The sequence below is a fragment of the Eurosta solidaginis genome, chromosome 2 (assembly GCF_040869045.1).
Source record: "Eurosta solidaginis isolate ZX-2024a chromosome 2, ASM4086904v1, whole genome shotgun sequence".
Classification (NCBI taxonomy): domain Eukaryota; kingdom Metazoa; phylum Arthropoda; class Insecta; order Diptera; family Tephritidae; genus Eurosta; species Eurosta solidaginis.
The window spans coordinates 244,821,441-244,838,488 of record NC_090320.1 but is presented as its reverse complement, the minus strand read 5'-3'; the positions used below and the strand labels follow the sequence as shown (position 1 = coordinate 244,838,488).

At 34.6% G+C, this 17,048-nt stretch overlaps 2 protein-coding genes and 1 pseudogene across 13 annotated transcripts in view; 1 reads left to right on the top strand and 2 right to left on the bottom strand.

Annotated features, from left to right (window-relative positions):
* GramD1B (GRAM domain containing 1B) overlaps positions 1 to 17,048 on the top strand; it is a 344,163-nt gene that overhangs the window by 133,328 nt on the left and 193,787 nt on the right. Inside the window, exon 11 of one of the 12 annotated variants that reach the window (XM_067767483.1) lies at positions 5,879 to 5,897. The exons of 10 other annotated variants lie outside the window; for them this stretch is intronic. In XM_067767483.1, coding sequence (XP_067623584.1) covers positions 5,879 to 5,881 — 3 coding nt within the window. In that variant the 3' untranslated portion in view covers positions 5,882 to 5,897. Of the gene's footprint in view, positions 1 to 68; positions 2,162 to 5,878; positions 5,898 to 17,048 lie in introns of those variants that run through there. One more of the 12 variants, XM_067767473.1, reaches the window with a different exon arrangement.
* Positions 4,647 to 6,258, bottom strand: LOC137240773 (uncharacterized; annotated as a pseudogene).
* LOC137240142 (uncharacterized) lies at positions 12,763 to 14,524 on the bottom strand. The gene is made up of 2 exons (XM_067766081.1): positions 13,960 to 14,524; positions 12,763 to 12,785 (listed from the first exon to the last, which is right to left on the bottom strand). Exons 1-2 carry the CDS (start codon positions 14,522 to 14,524, stop codon positions 12,763 to 12,765), a joined length of 588 nt encoding a protein of 195 aa, XP_067622182.1.

Genomic DNA, 17,048 nt, shown 5'->3' with positions numbered 1-17,048 from the left:
GTACAAACAGCTGATTTCAAAACATCATTTGCTCTTTTTCTTTTCTTTACAATTCCGTCATAATGCAGAATACCCAACTTCGATTAAAGCGGAGCGTAGAATGGGGACGTAATCGAAATGCAGAATAGGGGTGAATATTCTTGTGGTGTTTCGGTACGTTGTCTACGCGTTCGACCCATTTTTATATGTATATCGGCGATGTTTTTAGTTACCGAAAAATCAGCACGAAATTTCGCTACGAGCTCTGCCCACGATTTGAACATGTATTGTCCATCTATCCAATACTTTGCATACCCTTTTAGTTTTTGTTGCACCGCAAACAAAATAACTTGGTCAGCCCAGTTATAAGCTGTACGTAACATTTCAATTCTTTATATAAATTTATTTGCATTCAGTGACGTATCACTTGACGGATCAAACTCGGGTAATAGAGTAACTACCTCACTCACAGTATTGTACGGGTTTCGCATATCACCATATGAATACGGACCAATGTCATAAAACACTGAATTCATATTATTTGTACGTTACACATATTTCGATTGTAGTTAAACGGCGCGTTCACAAAATTATTGGGCCCGAAGTCTTTGGGGAGTGTTACCGATGTTGATGGTCCTTTGCCGGATATGGATCCTGTACGCTCCGGTAACAAATCACCATTGAGGTACCAGCCCGACCATCTCGGGAACGATTTATATGACCACATTAAACCTTCAGGCTATCATTCCCTCCCCACCCCCTAGTTTCATGAGGAGCTTGGGGTCGCCAGAGAAACAGGACTCGCCGCGGGTAGAAGAATATATATATTGCGCTGGCAACCCCTCGAGAGGGTTGCGCTACACAACCCCTTGAATCTCTACATTCTCGGTCGTTCATACAAATGGTATATGAAAAAAAAAAGGATTGCCGAGCTACAAAGACAAACGCGCATAATGTGCAAAATCAGAGAGGTTCGGTTGCTCAAGGAGAATCATTTTTTCGTCCGTCGGCTGTGTCGTCGCCATAATTAAATAATCTAGCAACAAACGTAAATAATTATATACCGAATGCTCCGGTGATAGCAACAAACATACACACGCCAAATATGATGATTAGGGCAACCCAAAATATACAAAAAATAGTGATTTTAGGCGCTTATAAAATCTAAATTTTTGCTTAAAAATATGCATTTAAGGTCTTTATAAGCCGTGAAATATGCTTTCATATTCCGAAAGTACCGGTTGGACTAAGAGGAATCATGCTATTGGAAATCGATAAGACTTTTGTAAATGGCTCCAAATGTTACATCGGGTTTAATATTTTTGAAGTGAACAAACAGAATATAAATTTGGATAAACTAGTTTCCTCTTCAAGAACTTGAAGTATTCTAAAGAAAGCATTTCCGTGTCGCTTTGTCACTTGCTTTAATGGTTTGCACTAGCCGGACAGATATCCCATTTTAACCGAGCTAGACGCTTTTTATGGTTTTTATTTTTAGTCAGGGTATGTGAGTATGGACCTCAGACTCTCAAAATGCTTAAGATAATTATTCGCCATGGATGATATGACCTGTCGCCTAAGTTCTAGTCTAAGGGTCCACAACTCTTCTTGGCTTTATGGAATAAATTTTAATCGATTAAATGAACCCATAACACAAGCCGAACCAAAGTATTTCGTTAACAATTTAAAAGTGAAAAATCATCGGCTGAGTCCTGTTTTTGTCAAAGAGGATAAAACTTTCGTTGACTTCAGCGAATAAAAATTTAATGTAAATATTTTTCGTACACTTTGAAACTTTTTGTTGCATTACTCAAACTTATATTTTAGCGCTGATTGCTAGAAATAAAGAGCAAATACAGTTTTTTTTTGCAAAATATGCCTAAAAATAAGTATTAATTGCAAAATATGTCGAACTAAGCATTTATGGTAGAATACGCGAAAATATGCTATATAAAGCATAGATCAAACTTCATATTTCTTTGTGAAATGTATGCATATTTGATTGGTTTAATAATTACGAGTCATATAAAAAATATGCTCTTGCATAATTTGGGTTGCCCTGATGATGACAAATGCATATATATCATATACAAATATATCGATTTTGTTATACGATCACATATTTACAAAATTTACATTAGTTATATGGCTCGTTCCTTCAGCTGGGCCGCAAACCTTCGCCATAATCTCACTATCAATACTTTTATAAGCATGCAACTTTTTCAAAAATATCAGGTCGTTTCGCGGTGCTTCGATTGTAACTGGCGCATTGTACCATCCAAACACATATGTATACAGTTGCAACAAACATATTAATTCGCTTAACGTAATTTCTTTCATTATCAGACATTGCAAATTCGTTGCGAAAAATATAAATCTTTAGCGCTCACTGAGCTCTTTTAAAATCCGTTGCTGCCATTTAAATTCCTCTGCACGCTGTGATGTAAAATTACCCTTCATCTCTTCCAATTGTTTTTCTAACGTTTGAACTTTCTTTAGGAGCGCATATTTTCACTGAAGCTGTTTTAAAATTTTACTGTTTGCTCCGTTTGTTTGTTAAAATTGTTCCGAGCGGGTCGAAAGGGTTAATGAGAATTTATTAAGAAACGTATTCCAATGAGTCATGATGGTCGTTTGGGTCTCTTAACTTTCTGTGAAACAAGTTTTGGTACCACCATTCTTGCCTTTGTGCAAATTAAACTGCCTAAATTGGCGGCCAATATAGCAAAAGCAAGTGATTTATATTATAGTGTGTATGCATGTGTGTATGATATATATGAGAGCAAATCTGTATATGTTTACATATATAGGTTGTGAAATAAACAATTAGAGTTTAGTTTATATCAAATCATGTAGTCGTATTATTACAAAGCGCATATGAACTTAATCCTTTGCGCGACCAATGGCAACTAATTCCTCTTAATCGTATTTTTGCCTAGAAACTTAATAATAGTTTTGCTGTAAGCTATAATTATTAATTTGAATTTCCGGTTATTTGTGTTATAATATCGTAAATTACCACTTGCAAATTTGCATCATACATACCACCTTTGTTTAAACATTTGACATTCCATTGGCATAACTTAAACTTCATTTGAATCAAGAAAAAAAACTAATAAATGGGCCATTTTGTTGTAACTTTTACTTGGATTATTCAGTTTCGCGTGTGGATATTGCCTCAGCAATGTATTGATCGCTGGACAATAATTTCGCATATTTTTCGAAGATGCTGTCGAACTCAGCTTTTAAATCTTCTGACATTTCAGAAATGCCAATTAATGATAATTCAAGAGTTTACGAATACAATCTGTGGCCGGAAAACCAACGCCTTTTAGAGTACTCTAAACATTGGATGCTACGAATAAGGTCCCGACCCCTATATCTCAAACATACAGATCCACAACCAAATTACACTAATCAAGATCTCAACTATAATGAGATAGCAACATGACCAACAACAATATTTTTGTTGTCAAAAATGTTAATTTTTCTTTCTTCTGCTCAAACTAATTTCAGAACGATATCCAGCATAGAGCCTGGGTGGCCCCTCAATGCCAAAGCGTCTTAGTGGGCGATATCAAAGATTTTTTCTAAACTATTTTTGTATTCCTTTACGCGTGGCCCTACGTTTGAGGCGCCAGTTAATAACCTTGTCATATTCGGTATTATTCCTACCACATTTTTGATGCCTCTACGTGGAATAAGAAAAGCGACAACTGCTGTACGCTAGGCAGGCTTGCGGTTGCCGTAATTGTTATATTATTGTTATTATAGGTTAGAGGGGTTATATTCCTCTCAACAGTCTACACTTAGTATTTAAATATTATAAAATTCTGTTTACTGTATTTGAACTTTATTTCACTTCCAACAATCTTTAATTGTTTCCAACGGAATGGGAACCGTCTTCTTTTTCTGCACCTATTGGTGGATGCCGATAAGGACTTGATGCCACACCCTAACTTACATATGTCCTTATGATTATCACATTCTTTTGTTCTTCTAATGCTTAGACATTGTTTTTTATCTATTTGATAAGCATTTTTTAAATGATTTTTTTGTAAAACATTTTCGTATTCCTTTCCTTTACGCGTGGCCCTATGTTTGCGGCGCCAGTTAATAACCTTGTCATATTCAGGGTTTAAAATGCTGCAGCAAAATTAGCAAAAGCATTAAAAATGGTACTGTTGCTGTGCTTTCATGGGCGACGAAACTGCAGCAATACACATTGTGCTTGGCTTTGAATTGAAAAGAAAACAATGAGTTCAAGCGACAGCAAACGACAGGGCTGCAGCGCACATTGTTTGCTATAACTGGCAATTTTAAATAAAATCACCACAAGCACATGCTGGCTTACATATTTCAGCAGCAGTGAGCTGCACAGCAAGGTAAAGCAACTGTGTTCGGGGCAAAAGAAATCTGTGATCCAGCGTTATTCATTGATTATTTTCAGGCATGCTTAACCAACGAAACGATATCATTTCGTTACGATAATTAACGATAATAAACGAAACGAAGTCATTTCGTTTCGTTTATTATCGTTAAGATCGTGAAATTAACGTTAATTTGACGTTCTTAACGCTAATAAACGAAACGAAATGACTTCGTTTCGTTTATTAACGTTGATTATCGTAACGAAATTATATCGTTTCGTTGGTTAAGCATCCCTGATTATTTTATTGTGTAATATTGTTTGATAACAGAAAAATAATTAAATATGTATGTAGTTCAAAAGTAAAAAAATAAAATAAAATTTTAATGGATTATAAGAATATTTAGTATTATTCCATATTTTCGTCTTCGAATAATGACAAATTATTTATAGCATCATCTAGGTGTAATGAATTCAGTTTAACCAACAATATATCCTCCAAAGTTTCTTCGCTTAACCGATTTCTATGATCTGTTAATATTGTTTTCAAAATAGACAAAGCTCGCTCGATTGTGACCTAAAATCAAAAAAAAAAAAAAAAAAGACTGTGTTACTGTTATTGGTTTAAAATATTTAAACTATTTTCACCTGCGTTGGGGGTATAGCGAAGCAAACTTTACTAAGAGCATATAATTCTGGGTCGCTGTGTGCTCTTTCTTTCCAAAAATTTAGTACGTTTCCATCACTTGCCATAAACGGAAGATGTAAGTTTTGAATTTTTGTGTTTACATCTGTAACCATATTATTTGATTCACTGGCAAGCAATCTATTTCTCAGAAATGTATTTAGAAGTACTTCATCTTCATCAGCAGCTTCAAGGTCAAATGAAATGGTGGAAACTCTGGGTGATAGTTGTGCATCTTTATCAAATTGTTTCATCTTATACCATAGTTTTTTTAAATAAGAAATGGCATCATTTTTTTGAGATATCTGTAATGTGTGATGAAATCGAGGATCAAGGAACAGCGTGGCCAGCAAACTATCGTTAGACATAAGTTTCTTGCTCCTCTTTTCGAGTGCTTGCAAAATGCTATTTCCTACTTTATATACATACGATCTCGTATTTTCCTCATTGTCTACGATTTTTTGCGTACATAGTTTGCATTTCAGCCAATGCGCATAAAAAAACGCCATAATGCAATTGCTCTTCCTGAAATTTTACGATAGCTTTTTGCAGGGGTTTAAATACAACGCAATACCCTTCAATAAAATCCCATAATGCCTCGTTATTTTCAAAGTTTTCTTCAGTTGATTTATTCTTTGGTGATTCCAAATTAACTAAAATATATTTTGCTGCTTTTAAGTCACTTAACATTTGGTAAGTTGATCCCCACCTAGTGGGCGTGTCTAACTGAGGAACTCTTAATTCCTTGAGCTCTAAAACCTCCCGGCAGCCATTTGATTTTTTTCGACAAAATTTAACTAAATTGCGACAGCTTAAAATATATTTTTGAATTTCACCGATTTTAGTAACATCTAATGCACAAAGTTGAACTGTATGCGCAGCGCATCGACAAATTTTTATATCGCCAACACGGATATCTGGAAAATCTTCATATGAATTTATGACTTGCATGTAAACTTCGTTTGTCAACTCCTCATCATTGTAAAGTGGCATGCTGATGCCACTCAACTTTGGGCTTGCAGCCCCCAGCGCACCGACACACACCCGCAATAAAACTATTTTTAATTTCTTTCGGTTTAGTTTGTTTTATTTAAAATTTCTTTAGTTAAACACACACTCTTTTCTTTCTTTAGTCAATTATAAAAAAAACTCACTTTTACTGGTAATTTCTTTTTTCACTTATTTCTTTAATGCGCGCTTAAGTGACGCGTTCACCGGCTCATTTCAAACTGCCAACTGTGGAAAAAAGCTGAAGCTTCAAAGCGGCCCTGCCGCTATGCCAAAAGTGCATAGCGGTAAAATCGCATGATGCAGTGGCGTGATAGAGTCGAGTAACGGAAGATTCAGCCAATCAGAATTCTCTCCGTCATTCGACTCTCTCACCCAGTAACATCAAGTGCATACATGCATGGTTGCATGTGGGGGTGATGCCAGCTATTTTAGTTTTTAGTTTTATTTTAGTTTTTAGTTGGCTGGCACTACATGACGCTACATCATCCCCCTTTGGAAAAGAAGAATTTGGCAAGGTGATCAGTCTTGCCACATTCTTCTTTAGGCTTTACTAGGGTTAAGATATAAATTTATAAGAAAATGAAATATTTAAAAAATAATGTTTTTAGTTTGAAGTGAACCGTTACTATTTATATGCTTATTATTAAATTGAGTAAATATATATTTATTAAGTATTTCAATTTAACATATGAATTTTGTACATTAGGCCGTATTAAGAATTATCATTAATAGTTTGTTTAGTTTGGCCTTCATTGGCGTGTTCTTAAAGTAGGTTTATATTTAAAGATTATTTTCGGCTATCACTTTAATTAATTTTTTTGTATACGATTTTTGTGTACAATTTTTTCAATTTTATTAATTTCATCAAAAATTTTTACATTTGGTCCATCGATATTCTTTATTATGTAGGGACCTTGATATATATTTCTATGTTTATTTCTCGGTTCTGTTTCCACTAAAACCCTATCATTAATTTTAATTTCTAAAGGCTTAGCCGTTTTATCGTATAATTCTTTATTTCTAATTTTATGTTTACTAATCAAATTTCTTGCCATTTTATGAGATTTTTGCATTCTATATTTTAGTTCTTTTGTATAATTTTCTACATTATAGATCGGATCGATTTGTTCCTTTTGTAATTCATGTGGCATTGTAAATTTTCTGCCAAATATTAATTCGAAAGGAGTAAATTTATTATCAAAAACCGAACTACTTGTAGTATTATGTAAAAATGTAAAATACTTCAAATACGTATCCCAATCCGAATACGTTTCATCTAGATATGCACGTAAATATTCGTTAAAGACTCTATGGTTTCTTTCAACAGTACCAACAGTTTCGTGGTGATAAGCTGTTGAGAAATCATGATTAATTTTTAAAAGTTTTGTTAATTCCGAGAATAATTCATTTTTGTATTCCGTCCCTAAATCGGATCTAATGGCTCTCATTGTACCATATGTTAGTATAAAGGTTTCAAAAATAGCACATGCGATAGTTTTTGCTGATTTATCTGGTACAGCTACTGTTACCAGGTATTTAGAAAAGTCACAAATCATAGTAACAGCGAACTTGTTACCATAGTTTGATTCTGGAAGTGGACCTATTGTGTCGATAATCACTATGTCAAATGGTTTGCAGGGTGTTGGAGTAAGGACAAGATTTTCTTTTGTTTTTGGTCTCACTTTATTTAAAAGACATTTATTGCAATTTTTCACGAATTTCGCTATATCACGTGTCATGTTTTTCCAGTAATATTTAGTTCTTAATTTGGCATATAACCTTTTTGTTCCGCAATGGCCTCCTAACAGTGGATCTTCGTGATAAATTGTCATAAGTTTTTGTTTCTGTTCATTGTCTGTTACGGTCTCTACAGGGTCCGTCAATATTATTTGTAATGATTTTAAAATTTCATTTCCGCGGATTTTAAAATTCGTAATTGAAAAATTATTGAAAAAGATATCATTTTTTGGCCATTCTAATTGTTTAATATTGTGATTGTCGGCTGCTTTTTCCAGCCTCGAAAGTAACTCATCTAAATTCGTTATTTCGTTAGCAGTCACGATATTAAGTAAATTATATTTTTTATGTTTTAAATGCGCATAAATTTGTAAATTGGAGATCTCCTTATGTTTATTATATTGTATTGTTGATTTTACTCGCGGTATCTTTTTTGAAAAATCGTATGAAAATTTATCATAAACTTGTACTTTATTATCGTTAGAGGTCGTATCATTTAAACTTTTTTTTTCATTTTGTAATTCTTGTTGTTTAGTTTGTGATCGCGTTTTAACGGCTAAAACGTGTTTTGTCGAATCTTTAATCTCGTCTATACTTATACGCGAAAGAGCATCAGCCATAACATTCGATTTTCCTTTAATATATTCAATTGTAAAATTGTATTCTGATAAATCTAATCTGATTCTAGAGAGTTTCGAGGAAGGATCTTTCATATTGAATAGATAAACTAATGGTCTATGGTCTGATTTTACCGTGAAATGTGTACCGTAGACATACGGCCGAAAATGTTTTATAGCAAAATGTATTGCTAAAAGTTCTAATTCTATGATTGCCTTTTTCTGTTCGGCTTTATTGAAAGATTTTGATGCAAAGCAAATCGGTAAGTCATTATCTCCATGCTTTTGGCTTAATATAGCGCCACAACCACTCTTAGATGCATCTACAGTGATAATAAATTCTTTTGAAAAATCAGGGTATTGTAATAATTGAGGAGACATTAATGATAATCTTAATTTTTCGAAAGCATTTTCGCAAGCATCATCCCAAACAAATTCAATTTTTTTCCATTTAGACGATTTAAAGGGGCTGCCAGTGACGCAAAGTTAGGTATAAAACGCCTATAATAATTTGCAAATGCAACGAATCGCCTAACAGCGTCTTTGTCTTTTGGCTTATTGTATTTTTTAATTGCGTCTATTTTTGAGTCATCTGGCAGCAGGCCTTTGGAGGTGCATTTATGGCCTAAAAAAGTTACTTCAGAACGAAGGAAATTGCATTTGTTGGGATTTAACTTTAAATTGAATTTTCTACAAGTTTCGAAAACTTTTTCTAAATTTTTGAGGTGATGTGTCTCGCTACATCCGATGACGATAACATCGTCAATGTACATAAAAGCTTGATTTGGCGAAATGCCTGAAAATGCTAATGACATTATACGTGAAAAAGAATTTGGTGATATATTTAAACCGAAAGGTAAAACTTTCCAACGAAAAGCTCCTCGATCTGTACTGAAAGATGTAACGTCTCTAGAATTAACATGAAGTGGTATTTGGTGAAAACCAGAAAAAAGATCTAAAGTCGAAAAATATTTGGCTCTTCCAAGATTGTCGAGTATGTCGTCTACGCGTGCCAACGGAAATTTGTCTGCGATAAGCTTTTTGTTGACTGCTCTGAAATCAACTCACATACGGTAAGACTATTGGCCTGTAGGATCCTTTTTCGGCACCAAAATTAAAGGGCTGTTATAATTAGAAAAGCTGGGTTCTATTAAATCATTTCGCATTAAATTTTCGACTTGTTTATTAATTTCTTCACGTTGTGTATATGGTAAACGATAATTTTTTATATAGACTGGATTTTTATCAGTTAAACGTAGCTTTTGTTCGTAAAAGTTATTTAAAGTCATACGATCAGTTTTTAAAGCGAATACATCGGCATATTTTAAGCATAAATCTAGTAATTGTTTTTGAGCACAACCCGGCATTTGATTTTTCAAAATTTTCGTTAATTCCTCTAAGCGTTTTTGATCTTTTGAAGTTTCATTGATTTTGTAGACATTGTAGTTGGTGATATCTTCCGTTACGATATTGCAATTGTTGACATGTTTTACTTCGTCAGTAATATTTAAAATTTTTATAACTGGATTATTTGTGTCAACAATGCACTTTGCCGTAAAAACACCATTACAGATTTCTTGCGAGTCTACAAAAACAGGATTATCGCATTTTGGTAATTTAAATAACCGATAAACTTCACATCTCGGAGGAATAACTAAAGAATCGTTACTTGTGCCGTGTAAAATTGGTATATTTGCGTTATCTAATCCGGTATTAATGGTTATGCTATCGCTTGCGTAATTAATAATGCATTTATTAAATTTTAAAAAGTCTTTGCCGAGTATTCCGTCTGAAGGTATATTGAAATCGTCGTTAACTACATGTAAAGTATGCGGTATTAAGGATTTATATGCAATTAAGTTGGTTTTTAAGGTTCCTAAAGTTGAAATTGTTTCAGGCGTTACGCCTGTTATGTTTGTTATTTCGTTAGTATTAAAGTTACAATTTTGAGATAAACTTGAAATTTTGATTAAAGAAATATCTGCTTGAGAATCTACTAGAAAAGTACATGGTTTGTAGGAATCGCTACATTGAAGTTCAATAAAATCTGAATAATTAAGGTTCAAGCAGTAGATGGATTTTAATATTTTTGAAGAAGATTCGTTTAATTGTCTAAATCGTGGTTCCGATCCCCCAGTGTTCGCTCCTGAGGGTCGTTCACGTTTAAAGCGCGTACATTGGCATTACTTCGCGAATTTGAACGTCTATTATTATTAGCATTATTGTTACTACTACTAGGCTGATTGTTTCTATTAGTGCTATATCTGTCATTATTACCTCTATTAGAATTAGTGTACCCGTAATTATTATTGTTGTAATTATTTCTATTGTTATTGTTGAATCTTGCATTTGGATTGTTGTACCTATTATTGAAATTATTACCTCTATAATTTCCTCGAAAACTATTTTGCCAATTACCACGAGTACGGAATGCTACTACTTGTCTTTCTTTTACCTCATTATTACGTTCGACTATCATTTTTGCAACTACGTCTTTTGAATCACTGAAGGTAGTTGAAGCCAGGATGGATTTGACCAATTCTGAACGAGTGTTCAACCTGCACACATTCACTGTTTGCTCTACGGCCATTTCATGTGCCTTGGCTTGTGTCATACCTTCAATAATCAAAGAACGTTCCAATGCGTCGGATAGTTCTTCAACGCGCTTAGCAAAGTCTGAGTAGTTATTATTGATGACATGTAAAGACGCGATTTTACCAGAAACAACTTTCGAATTGTCGGGTTTTATTCTATTTCTCAAGGCAGTCTTTATGTCATCGACTGAATTTATTACGGTTGGTAATGCTTCGCGTGCTTTTCCCTCAAGTTTGGATTTCAAAAATGCAATAAAAGTACTATTTAAATTTTCATCTGAGAAGACTTCAATTAATTTTATTTTGTCGATAAAAGATTCTAATGCCAGTGGATCGCCGCTGTAGTTGTCCCTAATAATTGAGGCGCAACTGGTAATGAACACCTTTTTCTGTTCTGAGGTTGCCATGATTGAAATATTGTTATTCGATTGTAAATCTGAAGAATTATTTGTTGAAGGCAAATTAGAAGAATTTGAAGTAGAGTGAGAATTGGAAAAGTCAGTTCCTGACTGAAAATTGGAAGTGCTAGTTAGTAGGTTGTCTGAATTATTAGACGAATTTGCTGAAGGCTGAGTGTTTATAATATTAGTTACTGACTGAAAATTTGAAGTATTATTTTCTGCGATATCTGAGTCATTAAATCCTAAAAAATCTTCTTGACGAGCTAGTGAACACCTTCCTTTAGAGTTTGATTTATCGCTGGAATTGCCCTCAGAATCGGACATGTGTTTGAAACAGGGTAATTTTATTGAAAATTATTTTAAAAGAAAAAAATTTTGTAAATCAGGTAAGAATTTTGTAAATCCGAGTATTATTTGAAAATCCTGTTAATATTTGTCGCGTTTGGTATGAATTTTATAAAATTGTAAGTCTGGTTAAGAAAATTATATAATTTGTTTTTTTTGAAAACAAAGGAACATCCGGTCTGCGGATTTTCTCTAAATTATAGGCTAGAGAAATGCCTACCCCCCTTCCGTGCCGAACTTAGTCGGACTTACCGACTGTCCCCCACTAGGTTAGCCCCGCTAGCTAACCAATGGACAGGCTGTCCTAAAAAGGACACTTGGTCTGTGGTTTCTCGCCCCCCAGAATGGGCTTTGCAAAAGGAAATAGGCAAGCGTGTTCCGGTTTTGTTTATTTTGTGAAAAACCGAAACAGGCTGGTATATTTTTTTTCCGGACTATTGGAAAAAAATATAAAAAAACCGCACTTGTTTTCACAAGCCTAACCAAAATTTTTCAGAATATACGGCGATGTTTACGACCACATCGCTTTATATTGAAGGTATGAAAAGTATAACGTATATTATATCACGGACTCACCGCTTTTAATAAAATTTCCAAAATGTTTCTATAATTCCTATAGCAATCGAACGAAATGAATGAAAATATTTTATTGTTTCCAAGTTAAATTCAATTTTTGTATATGAAGGCAAAAATTTCATTTCCTGGCATATCAGAGGACGATTTTATTATAAAAATAATAATTTTTTTTTGATTTAAAGAGGCTTACAAACAGATTTGCTGTGATAATAATATAATAGCGTTAGCTTTATATAATAATGTTTTAATATTTTAATTTTCCCAAAAAAACAATTTTATAAGCGTTGGGAGAACTGTTTATGAATATCTTAACTGTGAAATTACGAAAAATACGAAAAACTATTGCAACTTTTTGACTTGGAAAAACAGAAGTTTAGAATTTTTAGTTTTAATATGAAATTATTTAAAATGTTATTTAGCTAAATAAAGTTACATGAAATTGTTTAATTTATATTTCGATTTCAATAATATCTGAAATTGTAATTAAATAATGGTAACTTTTTTGTAAAGTGTAGAATTCAGAAAGTTATTAAAGCGAATTTTTTTTTTTTTTTTTTTTTGTAATGGCAAAATCAATTCGATATACATACATACATATATTAAAATAAACCTTTATGCATACATACATGTGTACATGACTGTACTTTATTGCGCTCCTCTGAATTGCTATGCTGCGGCTGCTCTGCCTGCTGTTCCGCCTTCCTTTTTCCTCTTCTGCTGCTACCGTGATATACGCTGATTTTGCTTAAGTGCCATTATTTAATTGCGCTTATTAATGCTTTAAAGATGATTTTTCGGCTTTACTGCCGCTGTTTTATGTTTTACAGGTGATTTTACGGCTTTAGTGCCGTTATTTTATGAGACTGACTTTTTGAGCGGCTGTACGCACCAGCACATAAAAATATGTACATATATCGTTAAAAATTATAAATTTTTTCAATTCAAAGTTTTGGTTTTATAGAAAAATGCTTTTTTTTCGTTACGTTGCATTTTTTTTTGATCTTCATGTATGTAATTTTTTGTATACTTTGTTGATTTACCCATTTTTCAATTGCTCTTTTTTTTGCAATTGTATTTCGATGTGATCTTATAATTTCGTCACATAGGAACGAATCGTCACGGTCGCCATGTAAAGTGGCATGCTGATGCCACTCAACTTTGGGCTTGCAGCCCCCAGCGCACCGACACACACCCGCAATAAAACTATTTTTAATTTCTTTCGGTTTAGTTTGTTTTATTTAAAATTTCTTTAGTTATCGTTTCTTTAGTTAAACACACACTCTTTTCTTTCTTTAGTCAATTATAAAAAAAACTCACTTTTACTGGTAATTTCTTTTTTCACTTATTTCTTTAATGCGCGCTTAAGTGACGCGTTCACCGGCTCATTTCAAACTGCCAACTGTGGAAAAAAGCTGAAGCTTCAAAGCGGCCCTGCCGCTATGCCAAAAGTGCATAGCGGTAAAATCGCATGATGCAGTGGCGTGATAGAGTCGAGTAACGGAAGATTCAGCCAATCAGAATTCTCTCCGTCATTCTACTCTCTCACCCAGTAACATCAAGTGCATACATGCATGGTTGCATGTGGGGGTGATGCCAGCTATTTTAGTTTTTAGTTTTATTTTAGTTTTTAGTTGGCTGGCACTACATGACGCTACATCATCTTCATTGCAATCATCTATAGAAATACAATGCGACAGTATTTTCGTAGCTTTTATCATATTGGTACCATTGTCAGAAGTAATGGATACTACTTGGTTCAATAAAATATTATATTTACTTAAAGTTTTAAGTATTTCAATCGATAAGTTTCTGGATGTGGTTGAACCGACTCCCTTCAAATTCACCATTCCCAACATTCTCGAATTTATTTCATTGTTTTTGATAAATTGCACACTGATGCCAAAAATATTGCGCGATAATCTCGTAGCACTGTCAATTTTCAATGAAACCAGCCGGTTTCTAACTTCACTTGAAATATCTTTTTTAATGTTTTCGGCAACTAATTTTAATGTTTTTTTGCAATTATCTGCATTTAAACAAATCTTTTTACCAAGGCTTGCTGAGAGTCCTTCGCAAATCGGATCAACAAATGCTCGCAAGTTTGGCGCGTTCAAAAGATTAAATGGCACACTATTTTCTGTCACAAGCCCAACATATGACCGAAAAATATGTTTTTTATTGACTTCAATCTTTATTTTTTTCTTACGCATTATTGGTGGAACACTACTCGACGCGTTTGGGCTTAAGTCGTCATTTGTACTTATTTTGTGCACGTTTTTTATATGCGCTTTTAAGTTAAAAACTCTGTTGTTTTTCAACCGAGCACTGCATATGCAACAACTTCCGATCCCATCATTAATATTATTTTTAAAATATTTCCATACTTCTACATTTTTTTCACTCATTTTAACAACTCTGTTGGACGCGACACTTGTTGACTAAACAAAACTAGCCGAAAAAGAAAACATTTTGTCATCAAATTCTAATTTACCGGTCATCAGCTTCGCAGCCGCAAAATCAAATTCACAGGAAAATAAGTCTGCATTGCCTTTGCTTTTTCTTTTACAAAATTCAAGCTACAGCAACTGAATCCTGCTGCAGCAGAGAAAGCTGCTGTCGCTTATGCTGTTCGTTTATTTCATAGTCCAAGCAATAAACAATAAGTTCGTGCTGCAGTATAATGCGTGTGCTTGCACTATCGCTGTTTACTTTACACAGCCCAAGCAGGAACAAAATCATTGCTGTAAAAAATATTCAAGCAATTTTAAACTCTGGTCATATTCGGTATTATTCCTACCACTTAGGATGCCTCTACGTAGAATAGATAGAGCGACTCCTGCCGTTCGCTGGGCAGCCTTGCGGTTGTTGCAGTTGTTGAAAAGAACAAGGAAAACTCGTGGGTTAGAGGATTATATTCCAATCAAACGTTGATGTATTATATAATTTCAATGCTATAAAATATTGTCGACTATGTTTAAACTTTATTTCACTTGGAAAAGTAGTCAACTAATCTTCGTTGGGTTATTTGGCGCCAATTGTACATTCCTGGCAGGATCGCCATGTAGGTTAGGTTAGGTTGAAGTAGCTGCCGCCGCTGTCCAAGCGGAGACTCACGTAGGCCGTTGTGCTACCACGCGGGGCCCCTGTTTCCTATTTCTCTACACTAAACCAGCGCGTTTGCCTGATGAAACCCAAGATGTCGTTTGTGTTTGCAGATTCAAGCTCCGCAAGGCACCCAAAGGAGTGTCTGTGGATGCACCGGTACCTGTTTTTTGACAGTGCGGGACAGTGGCACAGATAGTGCTCTGCGCTTTTTATCTCCTCCTCGTCCGCAGAAGTCTTTTGTCTGTAGGCATGAGACAATCAAAAAAAAAAAAAAAAAAGACATAAATATATGTATAATTTGAAGTATTACGAGCAAAAGTAAGAGGAAAAAAACCCCCAACAGAACAAGCTTAGCCAGACTTAAGTATTCATATTAGGTTTCGTTTTCGATTTCGTCCCAATAGAATGTGAACTGTTGGATCGTTTTTTTTTTCTCTCACATTATACAGTACACACACTTACATACAGTTTCATAGTGAAAATAGCTATTCGTAGTTCAACATTTTTTTTCTCGTTCTGAATTTGTCTTGGGACGATGCTATAAGCGGCCTTGTTTTGGCTTTGGAGCCTATGCTGTAGCCCCCTGGTTAAGAAACCTGCACTATCGTATTTTTTTAAGTAGCCTACATACGTTAATAGAAATGAATTGTCAATAAATTGTGTATTCTAAAATGGGAATGCTGACAGTCTTGTCGATTTAGAAGGCACGTAGGGTTACAGGTAAGGGGCGACCGAAATTCAGGTGCGTCGGTGGCCATGGTTTTGAGGGTGGGCATAGCACCGGGCGTCGCAACACCAACCGCGGCGCCCCTCTATATATTCGGCCCTTTTATGCCCTTTTATTTGTATTTTAATTTTTCAGCCGTTTTTTTTTTTTTTTGATTTTGATTTGAACTTGTGGTAACCGGTAATTTCCAGTTCGGTAATTATTTTTGCGTCAGTTGTTTTTTGAATTTTTAAATTTTTGAATGTTAACGGTCTGTCCGTGGCATCCGGTTCGACCGGATGTCGTTTTAATTTGCATTGATAAGCGTTTTGAGTCGGTCTCTGCGCTTCTGTCGGTTTTTTTGAATTTGACAGCTGCTAGTTTGATAGGCATGATATGACTTTTTCTGTTTATGGCGCAGGAACAGTAAGGTTGGTAAGGACCCGCCCCAGCCGACAATGACTAGCCACTGTGCACCACCACATCATGCCGACCGCCTTCCTTACTGCTTCCATGATAGAGGCGATTCCATAACAATTCATCAAAGCATTTGCAATGTAAGTAAATATTGCATTTTTTGCAAGTAAAAATAGTATGTTTCTTGCATAATTTACAGCGCCGATATTTTTTTTCAAGACTTTTTATTACATAATGTATCCTTTCGTTGCTCCGAGGAAGGTTCGACGGCTGATTTAAGTCTCCGCCTTCATGTCCACGTCTGCCTTCTTCTTCATTGTCAAAAGTCAACAATTTTGTTGTGACTTCAGAACGAAAATTAACTTGCGAAAGTGGGGTTGTCTTTTGGATTTTTGCAATCATACAATGCAGCTTCCACGCATTGGCCATGGCGTTACCAAGAAGGTTTGTCCATAGTGGCCACCACCACTTCTTTCCTCGAATACAAATACGATAATTTGCTACAG

What these genes read in the sequence shown, in the direction of transcription:
- LOC137240142 (XM_067766081.1), bottom strand. Translation starts at nt 14,524, where the DNA reads ATGCGTAAGAAAAAAATAAAGATTGAAGTCAATAAAAAACATATTTTT. An exon ending in TGAAGATGATGTAGCGTCAT is followed by an intron (nt 12,786 to 13,959) that starts GTAGTGCCAGCC and finishes TTACAATTTCAG; the next exon opens with ATATTATTGAAATCGAAATA.